We start from the raw sequence: 20,182 nt of genomic DNA, 5'->3' as shown, positions 1-20,182 counted from the left end.
CACACGTGCAAATTGCAACACGCTTAGCAACCAGCATTCTCGCCGGCCAGCTAAACACACGCATCCCTCCTTGCACCCGTCTGAGGGCTGACGTTGATGATGTCACGGCCGTGCGCTCCCTGTGGCGTGGCGTGGCGTTGCCCATAGCGACGGCGGTATTGATGCTGTCCTGAGCGACCGGGGTCCGCCCCCGCTGGGAACGTCGTTACCCAGCATGCCCGGGGCTGAACACGCGCCGGACCCGGGCGTAGACACCTAGGGCTGCTGGACCGCAGGTCTGCTGTCAGACAGACAGACAGACAGACAGACAGACAGACAGACAGACAGTGGGAGGCGCAGCCTGTTGGGGGGGGGGGGCAGTGGTTTATGCGGGCCATGGAGACGCTATGAGTGGTACGCTTCCACCGCTCCTCCCTTGGTTATAGGGCCGTGTTGATCTACCAACCGGGTGTGACTCTGATCAGGCATTACCAGGACTCCCACTTGTGATGTCACTAACGGCTCAATTCTAAAGCGGCTGGGGGGATGTTGATCATTTCTGATCAACATCCCCCCTGGTGGAGGAATAGCGCCCCCCCGCCCCTCTGGGTTCTGCTGGTCAGTGTTGAGAGTAGGTTGACTCTAAAGACAAACCTGGGATGGACTCAGATCTAGACCGGATCTGGAGTCTCCATCTCTAATCCCACCGCTGTTGCTTGGGTCATGATGTCATCCCAGTAACACCTCGCCCAATAACACTTCCTGTTTTGGAAAACAAAACAAGCCAATCACCTCCCCGGCTTCTCATCCACTAATACCCCACCACCCAACACCCCGCCCCGCCCCCCTCACCCTAACCCTAACTCCCCCCCCCCCCCTCCCTCTGGGCTCCACAGAACAAGTAGACCTCATCTGTAACATTCTCATGCCTTGTCCCCTCCCCCAATCCCCCCCTTCTCCCACACACCCCCCCACCAACCCATTCCACTTCCAGGACAGGAAGTTCTTCAAAGGATTCTTTGCAAAAGTAAGTTACGCTTCGCGTGTTGCCCGCTGTGTGCCTCCCTCCCTCCCTCCCTCTCCACCCCCGTCTCCTCCTCTCTTATTTTTTTTGTTTGTTTTGCTGTTTTGTTTGTTGTTGACCGATCTTCTCTCCTTACGTAACATGGTGTCACAACTGTTTCGTCAGTCAGGATAGGAGCACGCACACACACACATACACGCACTGACACACATAGAGCGACTGAGAGAGAGACATTGATATGAAGGAGAGCGAGAGAGAGACAGAATAAGAGGGAGCGAGGCTTCTTCAGTCTCACCTCCTCTTCCTCAGAACCCCTGAGCTCCAGCTGCTGCTGTTTTCCCTACAAGCCTTCATCAAGGCCTCCTCTTCCTCCCAGTCTATCCCTACCTCGGGGGTAACTCCTGCTGCTCCTGCCCTTCCTCCTCCTCCTCCTCCTCCTCCTCCTCCTCCTCCTCCTCTCTGAGAACAAACTTACTCTGTACTTTCTCACTCTTTCAGGTCAGGGGTTTGTGTGTGTGTGTGTGTGTGTTGAGTTCATCCATACACTTTTTGTCCCTAAAGACGTCATAACGGGGCCGTGTGTAGCGATGGCGTGCTGCGGTGGCGTGTCTAACGCCGCCCGTCTCTGATTGGCTTACAGGCGGGGAAGAAGGCAGTGCGCGCCGTGCTGTGGGTGTCGGCGGACGGTCTGCGCGTGGTCGACGACAAGACCAAGGTAGCGTCTGCTCTCCTCTTCCTGCCCTGTACCAGTTCACACCCTGGGGAACACCGCCCCCTGCTGGAGGAAGCTGGTATCGTTTGTTTAGTTCTGCCATGTGCCATGACGCTATTCTTTATTTGAAGCTGGCAGCTGGCGTTTGTTTTCATCATTCAGCCGGTGTTTTATCTAAATGTATCAATGAATATTTTTTGGATGAAGTCCATTGATGCATTTTTTTCTTTGTTCAAAGGCCGGGTCCCCAAAAGCAAAAACGGTAAAAAAACGGGGCATAATAAGTCAACGCAAAATCCAAAGCATATGAATAAGACATGAAAAAAATAAATAAAATGAGGACTGTTCAAATAAAAGCTTTACCAACGATGCATTAATGGAAGCATCTCAGTAAGTAGGGCCTCTCTCCACGCTCACAGGACCTGATCCTGGACCAGACGATAGAGAAGGTCTCGTTCTGCGCTCCAGACCGTAACTTCGAGCGGGCCTTCTCCTACATCTGCCGGGACGGCACCACGCGGCGCTGGATCTGCCACTGCTTCCTGGCCGTCAAGGACTCGGTGAATACATATCTATAGATTAGGACCATAATGATGATATGACGATGACATCTGTGTGGGTCATGTGACGTGCATGTGGGTCATTTGAGGTCGGGACGACCATGTGACGTGGTTGTGGGTCATGTGACGTCGGGGAGACCATGTGACTTGCCTGTGGGGGTCATGTGTCGTCGGGGCGACCACGTGACGTGCGTGTGGGTCATGTGACGTGCGTGTGGGTCATGTGACGAGGGGACGACCACGTTGACGTGCGTGTGGGTCATGTGATGTCGGGGCGACCACGTGACGTGCGTGTGGGTCATGTGACGTGGGGGACGACCACGTTGACGTGCGTGGGTCATGTGACGACGGCGTGTGTCTGTCTCCCCAGGGCGAGCGGCTGAGCCACGCGGTGGGCTGTGCCTTCGCCGCCTGCCTGGAGCGGAAGCAGAAGCGCGAGAAGGAGTGCGGCGTGACGGCCACCTTCGACGCCAACCGCACCACCTTCACCCGGGAGGGGTCCTTCCGCGTCACCACGGCGACGGAGGCGGCGGAGCGGGAGGAGGTGATGCGGCAGCTGCAGGAGGCCAAGAAAGGTCAGAGTTCGGGGAAGCCCCCCCAAGTGTCCGTGACAACCGAGGACAAACAACCGTCGATGTCGACACGCTAGGCTAACGAGTGACGCTAGCCAAGCTAGGCCCAGTGAGCTCCCAGTTAGCTTATCGGTTATCAGGCCGACAAGCTAAAATATGTACAAGACTAGCGCGTAATTTTCTTTACTCCCACTTCACCACACATGGTGTTCGGGGGCTAGGCTATCGGCTAGGCTACCGCTAACCATCCAACGCGCTGAACTCCTCCCACAGCCGAGGCCGCGCCCCCGCCGCCGAGCTCCGCCTCCAGCGGCAACGGCTCCTCGGGCCCCCCGTCGGACTCGCCGGGCTCCTCCCCCCCGCTGTCGGCCGCCACGCTGGGCCCCCAGGCCATCCCGCGGCGCCACGCCCCGGCCGACGCCCTGGCGCGGCAGGGCTCGTTCAGGGGCTTCCCGGGCCTCAGCCAGAACAGCTCGCCCTTCAAGAGGCAGATGTCGCTGCGCATCGGCAACGAGCTGCCGGGCGGCGGCCCCCCCCGCAAAGACTTCCCCCTCAAGAACAGCGGTGAGCGGCTTGTTGTGTTAAGGGTTGTTGTGAGTGTCGTCGTTGTGTTTAGGGTTGTTGTGCTCAGTGTTGTTGTTGTGTTTAGGCTTGTTGTTGTGTTTAGTGTTGTTGTGTTTAGGCTTGTTGTTTGGTTTAGTGTTGTTGTTGTGTTTAGGCTTGTTGGGTTTAGTGTGGTTGTTGTGTTTAGGCTTGTTGTTGGGTTTAGTGTGGTTGTTGTGTTTAGGCTTGTTGTTGGGTTTAGTGTGGTTGTTGTATAATGTGTTGCTGTCTCCATAGCCCTGTTGTCTGGTGTTGTGTATCATTGTGTAACGTTGTGTTGCTGTCTCCATAGCCCTGTTGTCTGGTGTTGTGTATCATTGTGTAACGTTGTGTTGCTGTCTCCATAGCCCTGTTGTCTGGTGTTCCCTCCCCAGTGGTGGAGGTGGAGGGCGAGGCCGACAGCATCAGCTCCCTCTGCAGTCAGATCACCACCGCCTTCAGCGGGGGGCCAAGGGACCCCTTCGCCTCCGCCCCCATGCCCAAGCCCACCTCCTCCCCGCAGTCGCCGGTCGCTCCAGGTAAGCTCCCCCCCGTCTCTCTCTCTCCCCCCCCGTCTCCCTCCCCCCCCGTCTCGCCATGTACTGCGCCGTTTAGTTCAGCAAGAGAAATGTGTTGGTGTGTGTGTGTGTGTGTGTGTGTGTGTGTGTGTGTGTGTGTGTGTGTGTGTGTGTGTGTGTGTGTGTGTGTGTGTGTGTGTGTGCGCTCTCACTGGGCATGGGTTTGATCAGAAGCCGTTTCTGACTCAACTATCTCATCCGTCACGTTGGCTCACTCTTCACTCTTCCTTTTACAATCATTCATTTGTTTACATTTGCATCCACCGCCTAACAACACCCCGTTCGCTCACAGCATGTGTTCGCGGCGCGCGCCTGCATGTGTCGCGGCGCGCGCCTAGCCTAGCCTAGCATGCCCGGCTCTAGCGTCTTGTCTCTCTCTGTGCCGTAGTGAACGGCTCGTCGCCTGCTTACCCCCCAGCCCTGCCCCCTCCGCTGCCCGCCCGGGACACTAACCCCTGGGCTAGGCTCCCAGCGGGCCTCCATTCGGCCCCAGGTAAGCACCACAGTCCCCCCCCCCCCCCCACCATCCTGGAGCTCACCGGAGGTCCGGTCCTCGTGTTTGTCCGGCCTGAGAAATGTGCATGATGTGTTTGGTGCTCGGCCTGCCTTTCCATGAGTGCTTGCTACGTCTGGCTATGGTCTCTTAGCTTACATGCTAACAGCTATGCTATGTCTGGCTATGGTCTGTGAGCATAGCTTTTAGCACGTAAGCCATGTCTGGCTATGGTCTCTTAGCATATATTTTAGCATGTAAGCTATGTCTGGCTAATCTCTCATATCTTATATCTAAGCAGTTAAGCTATATTGCCGTCTTAGCATAGCTTTTAGAATGTATGCGATGTCACAGCTAAAGCATAGCTTCTAGCATAAGAACATCTCTTTCCAGTATGATTCTCTCCACTTGTACTGCAGATATTATGTAGGAAATTCCCCTTACCCCTACCCCTTACCCTTACACCTTCAAAACAAGGGCGAGGGGGAAGGGGTAAGGGGTAGAATGGGATTGGGCCTTACTACACTGTTTACCAAAAGGTCCTGCCGTGGTTCAGTCCAGGGGCCGCAGGGCTAGAGGGAGAGTGGGGCCGTGTTGTTGACTCAACGTGTGTCCACACGTATTAGATTCATACAGCGTAGAGGCAAGATAGACACGACGTATTGAGTCTATTGCTGTACGTCCACACACCAGAGGCGAATTGAGCGACCAAATCGCCGGAAGTCATTCACTTTCCATGGGCAAGAGCGACCAACGCTACCAGCGGCCAAAGTCGAGCGACCAGAGCGTCCAAAAAATGTTGACAACTTTTGAACTTTATGCAAATTACTATGACGCGCTTCAGCGGCAAAACACTGACAGCCAATCGGAATGTAGACGCTCTTCGCTTGCGTGGATCCCAGGGAACACCGGCAGGCACTTTTGAATTGTACGTCATGAGCGACCAAAGCGAACAGAAATATTCGCGGCGAATATTTCTGTTCGCTTCTGGTGTGGACGTACAGTCAGTCCCATAAGCCCTGACCCCTAGCGGCTCCTTTAATGAACTGGTGTCTGACTAGGATTGATGTTGGGTACCCCCGTACCTCCATGGGTACTGCTACTCACTGCTGTTCTGTTCTCCCCCCCCCCCCCCCCTCCCCCCCTCCCCCCCTCCCCCCCTCCACCCCCCCGAACAGGAAGTGACTGGTCCACGTCGGCGACGGGGCCGGCCCTGGGGGGCCCCGGCTCCTCCCCCGCCCTGCCCTCCCACCGCCGCACCCCCTCGGAGGCGGACCGCTGGCTGGAGGAGGTCACCAAGTCCGTCCGGGTGCCCCCGCAGCCGGCGCCGCCCCCCCTCCTGGGCCCCCCCGCGGGACAGCACCCCGGGGCGGCGGCCCCCCCCCCCGCCGCCCATGGGCTTCCTGCCCCCGCCCATGCCCATGCTGCCCCCCCGCCAGCCGGCGGCGGCGGCCTACCCGGTGTCCAACGGGCTGGCGTTCGGCCCGCCCGTGGTGCCCGTGGTGGGCATCACCCCGTCCCAGATGGTGGCCAACGTGTTTGGGTCGGCCGCCCAGCCCCCGCCCCCCTCCATCGCCCCCCACCCCCACCCCCACCCCCACCCCCAGATGCTGCAGCAGCCGTTCCCCATGCCCCACTACGACCACGGCCACGGCCACGCGCTGGCCGCCGCCCACTACAGCAAGCCCCTCCTCCTGCCCCCCGTCCTTAGCCCCGCCCCCCTGCTGCAGCCCTCGTCCAATGGCAGCGCGGCGTTCAACGGCGGCGCGGCGGGGGAGAACTGGGCCACCGCCGCCGCCTCCCATCAGCTCCCCTCCCTGGCCCCGCCCTCCCCCGCCCTGGCCCCGCCCCAGACCTCGCTGGCCCCGCCCCCTCCCGCCGGGCAGGTGGACGCCTTCGAGGCCCAGTGGGTGGCGCTGGAGGGGCGGTCCCGTCAGCACGCCTCCCCCTCCCCCACCAACCCCTTCTCCAGCGAGCTGCACCAGACCTTCGAGATCCAGCTCTGAAGACCCTCCCATAAGAGGGGGGGAGGGGGGGTTAGGGAGATCTGAAGCCCCTCCTCTCTCCCCCTTCTCCTGGGGGGAGGGGGTTAGGGAGCTCCCCTACAGCTGTTGGAGACGGAAAGACTTGAGGAGGAAGATATATAAAACTGTAGAGGCTGATGTGGCGGCTAGAGAGGAGGGGGAGGAGTCTTCTGAAGCAGAGGGGGGGGGGTGAGGAGACGTGTGTGTGTGTGTGTGTGTGGGGGGGGGGGGGGGTGACGGACGAGGCGTGAGGTTCCGCCTCTAGTGGTTGGCCCCTCCCACCCCAGCATCTCATTACATTGCCTGCATCTGTTTTTGTTGTTATGACATCATGATCGTTGTCATCATCCATCGCCCCTGCAAAGTGGTGGGAGACCCCGAACGCTGACCCACGCCCTCCCTCCCCCCCCCCCCCCGCCCCCTCACTGGCCTTCGGACCACCGACAGCACTGAGAGACCCCCAGCTTCCAGACAGGAGGTCCTAACCCTCGATGACTTCACAATCAGAAGGAACTCAAGAGCGACCGAATGCCAAAATCTTTATTTTTATGCATCGAGTATATTTTAAATAGCTATGAAATCTAAAACTGAGAAGTTGTAAGTTATCTTTGCCAAAGGCACAGGCTAGCTAAAAGGTGTGTGTGTGTGTGTGTGTGTGTGTGTGTGTGTGTGTGTGTGTGTGTGTGTGTGTGTGTGTGTGTGTGTGTGTGTGTGTGTGTGTGTGTGTGTGTGTGTGTGTGTGTGTGTGTGTGTGTGTGTGTGTGTGTGTGTGTGTGTGTGAGAAGTGACCCTATATATATTACGCATAAATATATATCTATAAAGAATCTATACTGAACACACCGCCGGTGGCAGTGGTAGTTTTCCATGTTCTGTAGAGAGGTTGTGTGAAGGGACTGCTGCTTTTACTCGTTTATTTAACGATTTTTATTTTTTAAAACGAAAAGCATTGCCGTCAAAGATATCCTGTGATTGGATGCCCAGGATCGCATTGAATATAAAGGGGCGTCATTGCAGCAACAATCAGTTTGGACCCGACAATGGCGGTGGCGCCCCCTGCTGGTGACTCCTCCACTGGCGTCCTCTTTTTAAACTCATTTATTTTCATTTTAAATAGTTTAGTACTCGCCATAGTACTTAACATTTGATTTTTCCTCATGATCTTCCTTTTATTTTGTGTTAACATTCTATATTTTCTCGGTATTTCCATGATTTTTTTTAATTTGCACAAGCACTAAGAATAGATAAAGGACCTCACAGGTGGCTGTGATCCGCAGTAAGCAACGTGGCGACGGGATTTGTAGTTCTGCACAAGCTACGGCCCAACGGTTAGACCGTGGCGTCACCTCAACACGGTCTGCTCTCAATCTGGTTCATCTCTCAATGTCTTATTTTCCCTCGTTAAACGCTAGATTCTTTTTTTTTCTTTTTTATCAAGCCTGTGAATGATTTTATTCTGATTTTATTTTATTTTGTACATTGAAGCTAAAGGAATGAATAAATCTATGGTGGTAGAGGAAAAAGGCTGCCTGTGTGTGTATTCTTTTGGCTGTGTATTTATCTACATTAACTGTCATAAGAAGCTAAAAAATTTAAAATCCTTTGGCTGCATAATCCAACGTTCCTGAAGTCCGCCGCATGACTCACCGGGGAGATGGAGAGAGCTGGGAAGCGTTCGTTGGGCGTCGCTGCGCTGAACGACCCCGCCCCCTGACCGCTGTCAGGCTGTCACTATATAAAACGACCGGAAGTGCTTTATCACAACTGCATAAGAAACGAGCGTGGATGTACCCGGCTCTGGCCTCTTGATTTGTCCTACACAGGTAACCGTTTGAACGTTTTACCAAGTCCATACTTAATAACAGGTTTTACACAGTGAAGCCAATGCCAGATAAGGACACAGAAACGCACGTTTTCATGAGATAGTTGTAGGAGAGCGTTAGCATGTCTCACATTCTGAGCTGTCTGTATTCGATATGATAAACAAATCAACGATGTGATAAACAAGCGTATACGACATGACACGATTGAAACGTTTGATTTGCAGTCTGTCGCTCTGTTCATGACTTCCCGTCTACATCTGCAGCTGACTGACGTACAGGTGTTTGCAGTCATCATTAGCCACATGGCTAGCAGTGGATCAGACCACCTCACTTTTTCTGTTGACCAACTAGTCCCGAGTCCACACGTCTAACCGCGTCGTGAGTATCGATTGTTGCTGCAACGTGTTGACGTAAATCAATAAAGATCGCCAATTAGACAACCTGATTGGTATCTGAACGCGTACGACTTGGCATGGCAGGCTTGTCACTTTGAACGTTTGTTTTATAATTAGTTTTCCAGGGCAATGCTGAGTCGGGAGGTATCATAACGGAGGAGATTGATTTCCAGGGGTCCCCGGTGACAAAGGGCAACGCCGATACCTCTCCATCCAGCGAAGAAGCCGGGCGACGCACGTTGAACTCTGCCCCACGGACGTCATGTTTTGATTCCCAGTCCAGTATCCTCTACCCGTCCTACTACCCCACTCGAAGATGTCTCCACGCGGGTCCATCTCGACCGTCATAACGACGGTTCTCGGGGTGACTCTAGGCGGGTTGCTGATATGGCGCGTTTACCGGAGACAGAGGAAGCGACTACCTTGCAGTCACAAGGCAGTCGATTCACCCGTGGTGGAGGCGGCCCCTCCGCCTCTCTCAGTGGAGTCTCCAGCCACGTCGGTTTCTTCTTCTTCTTCTCCTCCTCCACCACCTCCTCCCCCCACCCCGGCGCTACCATCTCCAGACCAGCTGCTGAGGGTGGCGCCTGTGGTAGTGGGCTCCGAGGACGAGTGGGAGCGCGCCTGGCCCGCCCTGCAGAAGGACCTCGCCGTCTTCCCCGTGTTGGGGTTGGACTGTGAATGGGTAAAGAAGCGCGGCGTAAGAACAGTTTTGCATGACCGTTTAGATCAGCGCATGTTGTTGTTGTGGCAGGCCCTCCTCACCCCCTCAGCTGCTCTCTCTCCCCCCTCCTCCCCCCCCCCCCCCCCCCCCCCCCCCCTCCAGGTGTCGGTGAAGGGTCGGACCTCCATGGTGTCTCTTCTCCAGATGGCCTCCTACTCGGGCCGCTGTGTCCTGGTCCGGATGCTCTCCCTCCGAGGTGGGGGGGCGCGGTCCATCCCCCTCAGCCTGATGGAGGTCCTGCGAGACCCCCACGTCTTGAAGGTCGGGGTGGGCTGCTACGAAGACGCCAAGCGGCTGATCCGAGACCACGGCCTGGCCGTGGGGTGCACGGTGGACCTGCGGTACCTGGTCCTCAGAAGGTGGGTTAGACCCCGCCCCCTTCATGGGGTTAGGCCCCGCCCCCGTGGGCAGGCCTCATTAGTGACCCACTGTAGCGGGATTAACTTTGGAGGTGAGGATAGAGCGGTTACGCTGTGGCACTTCCAGGTGAAAGGTTGTGGGTTCGAGCTCCCCCCCCCCCCCCCCCCCGATTATGCCCACGTTCACGCAACGCAAGGGTGACGGACCCCTTACGTCCTCGCGGACCCGCCTTGCGTCCACCGCAAGAGCCTGACGTGCGCCTCCCAAAAAATGTTCCGTCGCGGCGACGCAGCGTGGGCTGTGATTGATCCCCTCGCTAGAACCCGACGCAGAACCGTAAAGGTTCACGACTGCGTCGAAGCGTCTGCATGGTCGTTGCGTATACGTGGGAGCATAACCAGCCCTTAACCCCTACCTGCTCCTTAATGACTCTCCAGTTCTCGGCGAGTTGCAGAGAGTAAAAAAGTGCTAAATGAAACCGTAAACTAAAACCACTTGAATTCGAGAACCCCTTTAACTCCTAGTCTGGGATTGATTTTTTATTTTTCATTAAATCCGGCAGACGCAGTTGAGTTGCTTGTCACAGTTATGATTCTGATCTCTTAGAGTAGTGGGCAGGTCCTTTTTCTAACCCTATTGAATGCTCATAGAAAGAAGATGTCAATAATACATTTTTGCTAAAAAATTAGGTGTCTCCTTTTTCTGGAGGGTTCTGAAGACGTTCTAAAGGGTGTCCCCCCCCCCCCCCCCCCCCCTCCAGGAAGGTGCTGCTGAACAACGGCATGAGTCTGAAGTCTCTTGCGTCCGACCTGCTCGGCGTCTCTCTGGATAAGTCTCTGGCGCTGCGCTGCAGTGACTGGGAGGCCAAGAAGCTGACCGCCGACCAGGTGACCTCTCCTTCCCTTCCTCCTTCTGCTCTCTCCTTCCCTTCCTCCTTCTCCTCTCCCCTTCTGCTCTCTCCTTCTCTTCCTCCTTGTCCTTTTAAGCAAACTACAGCTAACTCCTCCATGTTGTTCATCACAATTATGCTGAAGAAGTACATTCAACAGTGTGTGATGAGTCAGAAGATCTAATGTAACTAACTCTTTCCTATATGTAGTGAGCTGTTTTGTGTCTGTATATTTGTAGATGTATTTAATTTTATCATTTAAAAAAGATATAGATGTCAGTTGACTGGTACAATTGGCTTATTGCCATGTTTATTTTTTATTTTAACTGAACTATCTCCTCCCTGGTCATATCCCTCCCCCCCCCGGTCATGTGACCCGTCTCTCCCGGTCATGTGACCCCTCTCCCCCCACTGGTCACCTGACTGCAGGTGCGCTATGCGGCGGGCGACGCCCAGGTCTCCGTCGCTCTGTTCTTCCACCTGCTGGGTCTGGGCGGAGACTCTAGCCCCTCCCCCTGCTCCTCCATCAGCCCCTCCCCCCGCTCCCCCTCTAGCCCCGCCTACTTATCCACCGGCACCGCCCCCTACGCCCAGCTGGCCGCCCAGTGCCAGGGGCTGGTGGACGTCCCGTTCCGGGAGGGGCGGGGCTCGGGGCGGGGCGCCGCGGAGGGCGACGAGAACACCCCGTTCAGGGGGGGCGGCGACGGCGGCGGCGACCGGAAGCCGAGGAGGCTGGCCTTCGAGAGCCCGGAGGCTGGGGACCAGCAAGTCCCAGACCCCCGGCGCAACCAGAAGAGGAAGCCCCTGGGGGTGGGCTACTTCGCCAGGTGAGGAGGGGGGGGGGGGCCGCCACTGGGGTTGGGTGGACCACTACTGGGGAGGGCTATTGCTGTGGCTGGGCTCCTGCTTTGGGGGGGTACTACCCCCCCCCCCCAGTACGTTAGTACGGTTAGTACGGCAGAGCATTGGGGCCACATGTGCATTTGTTTTGGTTCCTGAGAATAAAGTCTGACTTGTGGCCCTAATCCTCTTCTGTTATTCATACATTACCCTCTCCAACTCGATTCCCGAAATGCCCTTTCCCATGTTCTCAGTAACGACTCCCTCTCTAGTCTACTAAGCATTAACGGGTTAATTAAGTTTCCCGTCCAGCTCCTAATTGGCTGACCACCGTCTCCTCCCATTGGTGTGTCAAAACAGGAAGTCTCCTCTCTATGACAACTGCTTCCTGTACGCCCCCGACGGAGAGCCGCTCTGCACCTGCGACAAGAAGAAGGCCAAGTGGTACCTGGACAAGGGCCTGGGAGGTACCCCACCACTAGTTACTATAACTAGTACTATTACTAGTCCCGCTAAGGAGGGAGGGGGCCAAGTGGTACCTGGACAAGGTTCTGGGAGGTACCCGACCACCAATTACTATAACTAGTACTATTACGAGTAGTTACCCGTAGCTAGTACCAGTACCACGGTATCCTGCCCCATAGCTAGTACCGGTACCACAGTATCCTGCCCCATAGCTAGTACCAGTACTGCAGTATCCTGCCCCATAGCTAGTACCGGTACCACAGTATCCTGCCCCATAGCTAGTACCAGTACTGCAGTATCCTGCCCCATAGCTAGTACCAGTACTGCAGTATCCTGCCCCATAGCTAGTACCAGTACCAGTACGTGTGTGTGTGTGTGTGTGTGTGTGTGTGTGTGTGTGTGTGTGTGTGTGTGTGTGTGTGTGTGTGTGTGTGTGTGTGTGTGTGTGTGTGTGTGTGTGTGTGTGTGTGTGTGTGTGTGTGTGTGTCCGTCCCCAGTCCTGGAGTCCCAGGACCCCTTCGTGGTGCGGCTGCTGTTCGAGCCGGCGGGCCGGCCTGAATCCAAGCAGGACTACTACCTGACGGCCAAGGAGAACCTGTGTGTGGTCTGTGGCAAGGAGGACTCCTACATCAGGTGGGCCGGGCTGAACATAAGGAACTTTAAAACGAAAATGTTCATACAATATCCTAATTAGATGATTCCCCCAAATCGTTCAGCCCTCAACTCGATTTTCTTCTCACTTTTTCAAAAGAAAAGTTTTTTTTATTTTCCATACAAACCTGCGTTCGAGCCGCCATACTTGTAGTCCCCCGTCCACTTGTAGTCCCCCGTCCACTTGTAGTCCCCCGTCCACGCTCCCCCTCCTCATCCCGTCCGCTCCGCCCCTCAGGAAGAACATCGTCCCCCACGAGTACCGGCGCCACTTCCCCGCCGAGCTGAAGGACCACAACTCCCACGACATCCTGCTGCTGTGCACGGCGTGCCACGCCGCCTCCAACGTGCACGACGGCTCCCTGAAGCAGCTGCTGGCCGAGGAGCACGGCGCCCCCCAGGGGTGCGAGGAGGGGGTGCGCGTCCTGGAGGACTCGGACCGGCGCCGCGTGCGCTCGGCCGCCAGGGCGCTGCTCACGGCCGGCGACGCCCTGCCGCAGCGGCGGCGCTCCGAGCTGCGGGGGCTGATCCGGGACTTCCTGGAGCCGGACGGACGCACGGACGGCGGGGAGCTGACCTCCGAGGACCTGCAGTACGCGGCCGAGCTGGAGACCAGGTGAGGAGGGGCGGGGTCATCCAGGGAGAGGGGCGGGGGTTCAGGGAGACGGGCGGGGCTTTCCAGGTGATCTGGGAGGGGGCGGGGCTTCTGGGAGAGGGGTGTGGCTTTCCAGATGAGGAGGGGGATGGGGGCGGGGCCTCAGGGAGACGGGCGGGGCTTCAGGGAGAGGGGCAGGGCTTTCCAATGAGTGGGTAGGGGGTGGGTCTTCAGGGAGATGGGCGGGACTTTCCAGGTGAGTGTGAAATGGGCGTGACTTTCCAGGTGAGGAGGGGAAGGGGTGGAGCTTCAGGCGGAAGGGCGGGACTTTCCAGGTGATGCTGGCAGGGGGAGGGCTTCAATGTTGGATTTAGACCCAGAGACTATAGTACCATCGTTGTGTAACTGTTATGAGCGTTATAATACGCAATGTTGTGTATGAAATCCACCACACGCCGTAGCGTTATACTTGAGGTTTCCAGGAAAGTCTAACTGTCACTCGAACGCGACAGTCATGATGATTAAATGGCATAGATTACTATGTTTGGGATCATATAAGTCAAATGACCATGTTTAAAACAAAATAAAAGTGGTTTCGGGTTTAATGGCTCTTTAAGACCTGCAAGACAGCGAATGCGGGTAGAAAGTAAACTGGTAACGACATGACGAGGTTAATGATGTTAATATCCTTAACCACCGCTGTCTGCTAGCACCAAACAAGACGCCCTTCTGTCGGCCGTCAGCGAGCGCAGCTGTAGACTCCAATATAGGGCTGTTCGGTTATGGAAAAATCATAATTACGATTATTTTGGGCAATATTGAAATCACGATTATTCTATTTTGTGTGTGTGAAAACAAGATGCATTTCTCTCCAAAATAACACTTTGTAACTGAGAACTTTGAAATTTGCCATTTAAAAACAAATACAGAAAATGTTAAAATAGAAAATGTTAAAAAGAACATACTGTACTAAAATGTATCCAGCGGTTCATTGCAATTTCTATAGAACACTTAAAGGAGGCATATCATACCACCAGGTGTGAGTGTGATTAGCCATTACAAGCAGGTTTGAAAATGTGCAGCATTGTGACATCACAGGTGGGCGTGTCCACCTGTGATGTGTGCTGGATAGATCAGTCTACCAGCCTACTCAGTGGACTGAAGTAAACGTTGCTCATCTATCTGTCACACATCTAGGTGGACACGCCCACCTGTGATGTCACAATGCTGCACATTTTGAAAACGGCTTGTAATGGCTAATCACACTCACACCTGGTGGTATGATGGGTCCCCTTTAATAAATGAAATAAAATCGTTTAAACTCTTAGTGTGGAGATCGTTTGACCCAAGAATCTAAATCAAATTAGATTAATCGCGCAGCTCCTCAAACCGTGTTTCTCTGCCCCCCCCCCACCGCCTCCTCCTCGCCGCAGGATCTTCAACGCGTCCTACGTGCCCCACGGTCTGAAGGTGGTGCGGGCGCAGGCGGGCGGCGGCGGCCTGCACGGCCTGATGGAGCTGGAGCGGCGCTGGCGCCAGCACTTCCTGTCCTCCATGCGGCCGCGCCACCTGCCCCCGCTCTGGGCCGTCGACCACAACCACAGGAAGCTACGCCACAAGTACGGCGAGGACCTGCCCGTCCTGCCCCTCTGAGGACCCCCCCCCCCCGACCCCACCCGTTGCTCATGGCAACCGGAAAGAAGGAACGCTGACTGGAACCGGGTGGTTTGTGGGACCTTTGCCAAAAACTATGTTCAATAAGGGAACCCCCCCCCCCCCCCCACAGAACCTGAATGTACCAGAGCTCGTTTCTGATTGGACCGGGGGACGACCCGGTCCGGTGCCAAAGACAACCCGTTGGATGAGATGTACAGTGGGCGGAGCTTGGTGCGCACATGCTCAGTCCACGGGGGTGGGGCTGTCCCTTTGCTCCCCCCCACCCCCCCATGAAGGCCAGCACCGATTGATACACTTGATTCATTTAAAAAAAAAAAAAAAAAAAAACTTTGATCTAGATATTTATTTACATATTCCTCCTCCACAGATAAGGGAACATAATCAACTATATAAAACGGCAACACTCATCCTCATTGGACGGATGACTTAACAATATCAGCTCTCATTGGACGGATGTAATGAGGCTCTCTTTCATTGGACAGATTAAACGACAACAGGGGTCCCAAACGCACCAATCAAGAGCATCTTACTCCCCTGACGGGGGACCTCTCTCTGGTTGGTCCTTGGGGCCCCTGAGACTGGGGGCCCCGGGATGAAGGTCCAGGTGGACCCTCTCCTACCACGCCCCCCTCTCTGTTCCCAGGCTCCCCCTGAAGGCTCGGATATTTCCCCGGCCCCTCTCCCCAGGGGCCCCTAAACCTCCGAGCACCCCCGAGGGACCGGGTTCAATACCCCGCCTCCGCCACGGTCCAGATAGTCTGCTTATTATGTTTGCGTTTTTTATTATGGGACGGGGTCAAGAGACGTGGGACGTCAGAAGTGTGCACCATGAAGTTTATTTTAAAAGAGATTTGTTTGTTGTTGTAAAATGTTTGACTCAACATTTTAAAAAAATAAAGTTTTCTTTTGTATTCTGCATCCCAGTTTTTCTCTAGATCTCTTCTGTCGCGTCTCCATTGGTTGAGACCTTTTATAACATCCCACAGCCGAACTGAAAGGGGTTATGCCACCAGGTGAGAGTTTGATTGCCGTTAGAAAAACTGCTCTTCCCTGTGCCTTATGGTGCGTTTTTAGTATTCTCTGCGAACCGACTCGAACCTCGGATGTGACGTCACGCCCACCCTTCAATCGTTTTATGTTTCGCTCGGTCGTTGGTGAAAAACATGGACGCCACCCGGAAAGCTGTTGTCGCGGTAGCATTGGCAGAGTACCAGGCGCTCCAAAATAAGTAGGCTATAGGCAGAAATACGGACGCAGTAAGGTATTGCAGTAATACGAGTGATTGAAATTGCCATTTAAACCACCAAAGCGGTCCAAACGTAATGAAAACAGTTCATACAGCAAGTTACACCAAAAAAAGTCACACCAAAAAAAAACACCCCATTAGTGTCATCACAAGTGGGCGTGTCCACCTAGATGTAGGCTGGGTGGATCAGTACCAGCCTGCACAGTGGACTGTACCAAATGGTGCTTAACTATCATACATTCTAGATTGACAAGCCCACTTGTGATGTCACTAAAACACAGGAAGAGATGGAGTTTCAAACTGCTTGCAATGGCTAATCACTCTCACCTAGTGGCATATCACCACTTTAAAATGTCTCCGTACCGGTCTCAACCAGCAAAGGATTTAATGTTATAAATCTTTTATGTTTCGATAGATACAATGAAAGGCACTGAAATATATATATATTTTTGTCAAAACATGTTTAAATGTACAGAACGTGCATCAAGTATTCCATGGAGATCATCTCTGTTCTGCTGAATTCCTTGAATCTTCTGTTCGTTAATTGAATGAAAAAATGCAACTGACAATGTTTCCCATTTAATGTTTTTATTTCTTACAAAATCACAGTTTAATAAATAGTCTGTAAAAAATGAGTAGAAAAGTGGTTTTAATATTTAATATATGAATCATTCGTGACTTTCACGTCAAAGCAGTCTTTACTTGAATTTTTTTCTTACAATCTGGTTTTGCTGAATTAAGGCCTCTTGATTTTGGCATTGGAACAATACGTCAGTCGAATGGTTTGTATCTGGAGTTGAATTGGGGAGGTTGCCTCCCTCGGTTCACAGTCACAAATAAAAACAAACCTCAAAATAGTACTACGCGTTGATTAAGTCCTGGACGACGTTCGCCCGAAATATCACATGCAGATCACATACCGACAAACGGCCACTTCTCCAAAGTAGAATTTACATCAGTTAGAATAGTGATGCACTTTTATGCGACAAATTTTTCGATAGAGTGTTAGGTTTGTAAGTATGTCTTTCATTCTATTAAATGTCCCATCTCCTTCGAAGTAAGTGTTACCGTAGACGACGGCGTTGTAACGCGCGTTCTGAATGACATTGCTGATGAGTGAGTGACCTCGTTAGTCGTCACTCCTTAGCCACGCCCCCACACCTTAGCCACGCCCCCTCCCACCCACAACACTAACCTTACTGCATATTATTGAGCAACTTTGATCATCCCAGCTTTAGAACAGAAAAAAATACAAGTAGTTTAAGGACAGAGCGACATGATAAGGAATGAGAAGGCCTTCTGTCACGTCCCTAAATCACTGTCAAGTGAAGGGGTAAGTTTGGTTCAAATGTTTCACATTTCATAAACCACGCGGTAGAGTAATGTTATCGCAGTATTTAAAACATTAATCTTAATCTCTAAAGACAGTCGATTTAAGTAAGGCATATTCTGAACACTACATTTAACCTTAAAGTTGTCTCCAAAAAGCAAGAATTTGACACTTTTACTTCATAATACATCAAATTTAGATTTAGATTTGACAGCGAATGGAAAGATTCATTCCATTTTCTGAGAACCTTTTGCTCAAATTTCCTAATAAGGTTTGGCACTTCTTAAGCAAATCATCTTTCTATGACTAAGGGATTAACATCTCCCTTGGACAGGATCCACCTTATTACACAGGAGAGAACCAACAGATTGTCAATGTCATGTAAAACATTGCAAAACATCGCTTCGAAATACAACAAAGCACATTGGGCAACTGCTGCAAATAAATAATATTAAATATAATGTTAAATTGTGATATTGTCTTAATTACGGTCTTTTTTGGTCAAAGGCTGTATGTTGCAGTCAAAGTATTGTCATACATCGGAAATGAATATTAAAACTACCAAAGTGACTGCATAACCTTGCTTGGTTTCTCAACTTCCCAACAGACTGCTGGTCTTACTGGTGTGGTGACCTGTTCTGTGACCCCTGCCTAAGGGACACAGTATTTGACCTTTACGGAAATACATGGGCACCAAATGATAGAAAACCCACACAGTTCCCTTGTGTTTGTCACATGACGATTTCCCTCCATTTGTTAAGCGCCGTCGCTGCTCCACCCCCCCGGCCAGCCCCCCCCCCCCCCCCCCCCCCCCTTTATTGCTTGCGTGATAAAACGTAATGCTACTTTCTTGGTCTTTCTCAAAACACGGACATCGAACTACAACTATCTCTCGTCTGGCCTATCTCACGTCCGTCCGTTGACAGCGAGGGAGGGAGAGGAAGGGACAATGCTGTCATTTGCTGGTGATTTTAGAAAGAAGCTCACGTATTCTTTGGGGTTCACTCCATGAAGACAAAATGGAGCCTGCTGAATTCCAGATCAGCCGCGGCCCCCGGGGGGGGGGTTACAAAATCACGGACAAACTCAACCACCTCAAATCACACCCTAAGTTCAGGCACGCAAGTCAAAGATAAGTAAATATATAAATATTTCAGAGACACACACACACACACACACACACACACACACACACACACACACACACACACTAACCTACTGCATTTCTCCGTCTTCCTCGCCACAACACGGTTTTTAAAACACGCTTGTCACGGATCATCAAAATAAACACCCTGGAAGCTTGGCACTATGCAAAGTAAAGTTCACATTTTAAAGGAATCTTATTAAAAAAACGAGTGAATCGTTTGTCTACGCCACGCGTGTCGGTTCTGCTCACTAATATTTAAATACTATATGCTGATGACGGTGGCCTGTGGTGAAGTTATGAACTACCACTGGAACTGTAGAGCCTGTTCAAGTAGAACTTTGTTTCCACAAACATGTACACCAAAACGAAGTATCTAACATCTATTTACCGTGGATAGTGCTGTCGTCTGCGTTGCATCTGGGTCCCGGTGTCTCTCTAGACCCCCGCCCATACAGAGACCGCCCACTGTGCGTCACGATCGGTCAACTAGGAGCGTAATCTCGTCAATCTCGTCTGGCTCTGGCCGCTCTGTTTCAGGGCGCCGAGTAGGTCCGCCGCTGTAAAGGGAAGCACGCCCCTCTTTAGTACAGTGGGGCCCTTGTTCACGAGAGACCCCCACGCTGGAGACCCCCACGCTGGAGACCCCCATGCTGGAGACCCCCACGCTGGAGACCCCCACGATGGAGACCCCCGCGCTGGAGACCCCCGCGGTGGAGACCCCCCGCGCTGGAGACCCCCGCGGTGGAGACCCCCCGCGGTGGAGACCCCCACGCTGGAGACCCCCACGCTGGAGACCCCCACGATGGAGACCCCCGCGTGGTGGAGACCCCCACGATGGAGACCCCCACGGTGGAGACCCCCCGCGGTGGAGACCCCCACGCTGGAGACCCCCGCGGTGGAGACCCCCCGCGGTGGAGACCCCCACGCTGGAGACCCCCACGGTGGAGACCCCCACGCTGGAGACCCCCACGCTGGAGACCCCCACGATGGAGACCCCCACGCTGGAGACCCCCGCGGTGGAGACCCCCACGCTGGAGACCCCCACGCTGGAGACCCCCGCGGTGGAGACCCCCACGCTGGAGACCCCCACGCTGGAGACCCCCACGATGGAGACCCCCACGCTGGAGACCCCCCGCGGTGGAGACCCCCACGGTGGAGACCCCCCGCGGTGGAGACCCCCACGCTGGAGACCCCCACGCTGGAGACCCCCACGGTGGAGACCCCCGCGGTGGAGACCCCCCGCGGTGGAGACCCCCCGCGGTGGAGACCCCCACGATGGAGACCCCCGCGGTGGAGACCCCCCGCGATGGAGACCCCCGCGGTGGAGACCCCCACGATGGAGACCCCCGCGGTGGAGACCCCCGCGGTGGAGACCCCCACGCTGGAGACCCCCACGCTGGAGACCCCCACGCTGGAGACCCCCGCGGTGGAGACCCGCGTGGTGGAGACCCCCACGATGACATGGGCCCGCTGGTGGGGGTCATCCCGCCACGCCCCCCCCCCCCCCCACGGTCAG

The 20,182-nt window shown here is 54.2% G+C and overlaps 3 protein-coding genes across 5 annotated transcripts; all 3 read left to right on the top strand.

Moving 5' to 3' along the window:
• The first annotated feature begins 889 nt into the window (after positions 1 to 889).
• numb (NUMB endocytic adaptor protein) lies at positions 890 to 7,286 on the top strand. The gene is given in 10 exon segments (XM_060051501.1): positions 890 to 1,006; positions 1,644 to 1,718; positions 1,954 to 1,977; positions 2,135 to 2,275; positions 2,646 to 2,850; positions 3,121 to 3,411; positions 3,798 to 3,968; positions 4,396 to 4,500; positions 5,679 to 5,877; positions 5,879 to 7,286. Coding segments are annotated over 10 exon segments (1,941 nt in total). The 5' UTR covers positions 890 to 904; the 3' UTR covers positions 6,507 to 7,286.
• Positions 7,287 to 8,249: 963 nt separating this feature from the next.
• Positions 8,250 to 15,859, top strand: exd2 (exonuclease 3'-5' domain containing 2). 3 transcript variants are annotated; one of them, XM_060051497.1, is made up of 10 exons: positions 8,250 to 8,347; positions 8,611 to 8,725; positions 8,860 to 9,427; positions 9,569 to 9,825; positions 10,587 to 10,713; positions 11,145 to 11,542; positions 11,916 to 12,022; positions 12,518 to 12,653; positions 12,910 to 13,287; positions 14,700 to 15,859. In XM_060051497.1, the coding sequence occupies exons 3-10, from the start codon at positions 9,059 to 9,061 to the stop codon at positions 14,917 to 14,919; spliced, it is 1,992 nt and encodes a 663-aa protein (XP_059907480.1). In that variant the 5' UTR covers positions 8,250 to 8,347; positions 8,611 to 8,725; positions 8,860 to 9,058; the 3' UTR covers positions 14,920 to 15,859. The 3 variants fall into 3 exon arrangements, with proteins under 3 accessions (XP_059907480.1, XP_059907478.1, XP_059907479.1); XM_060051495.1 differs by having other exon boundaries at positions 8,860 to 9,442; XM_060051496.1 differs by having other exon boundaries at positions 8,253 to 8,347; positions 8,572 to 8,725; positions 8,860 to 9,442.
• A 3,454-nt stretch (positions 15,860 to 19,313) lies between these two features.
• Positions 19,314 to 20,126, top strand: LOC132458183 (uncharacterized). The gene has a single exon (XM_060052730.1). The coding sequence runs from the start codon at positions 19,314 to 19,316 to the stop codon at positions 20,124 to 20,126; it is 813 nt and encodes a 270-aa protein (XP_059908713.1).
• Positions 20,127 to 20,182: the final 56 nt, after the last annotated feature.

The sequence above is a fragment of the Gadus macrocephalus genome, chromosome 5 (genome assembly GCF_031168955.1).
Source record: "Gadus macrocephalus chromosome 5, ASM3116895v1".
Lineage (NCBI taxonomy): Eukaryota > Metazoa > Chordata > Actinopteri > Gadiformes > Gadidae > Gadus > Gadus macrocephalus.
Note: the sequence above shows the minus strand (reverse complement) of the source record. Positions and strands in the feature narration are given on the sequence as shown.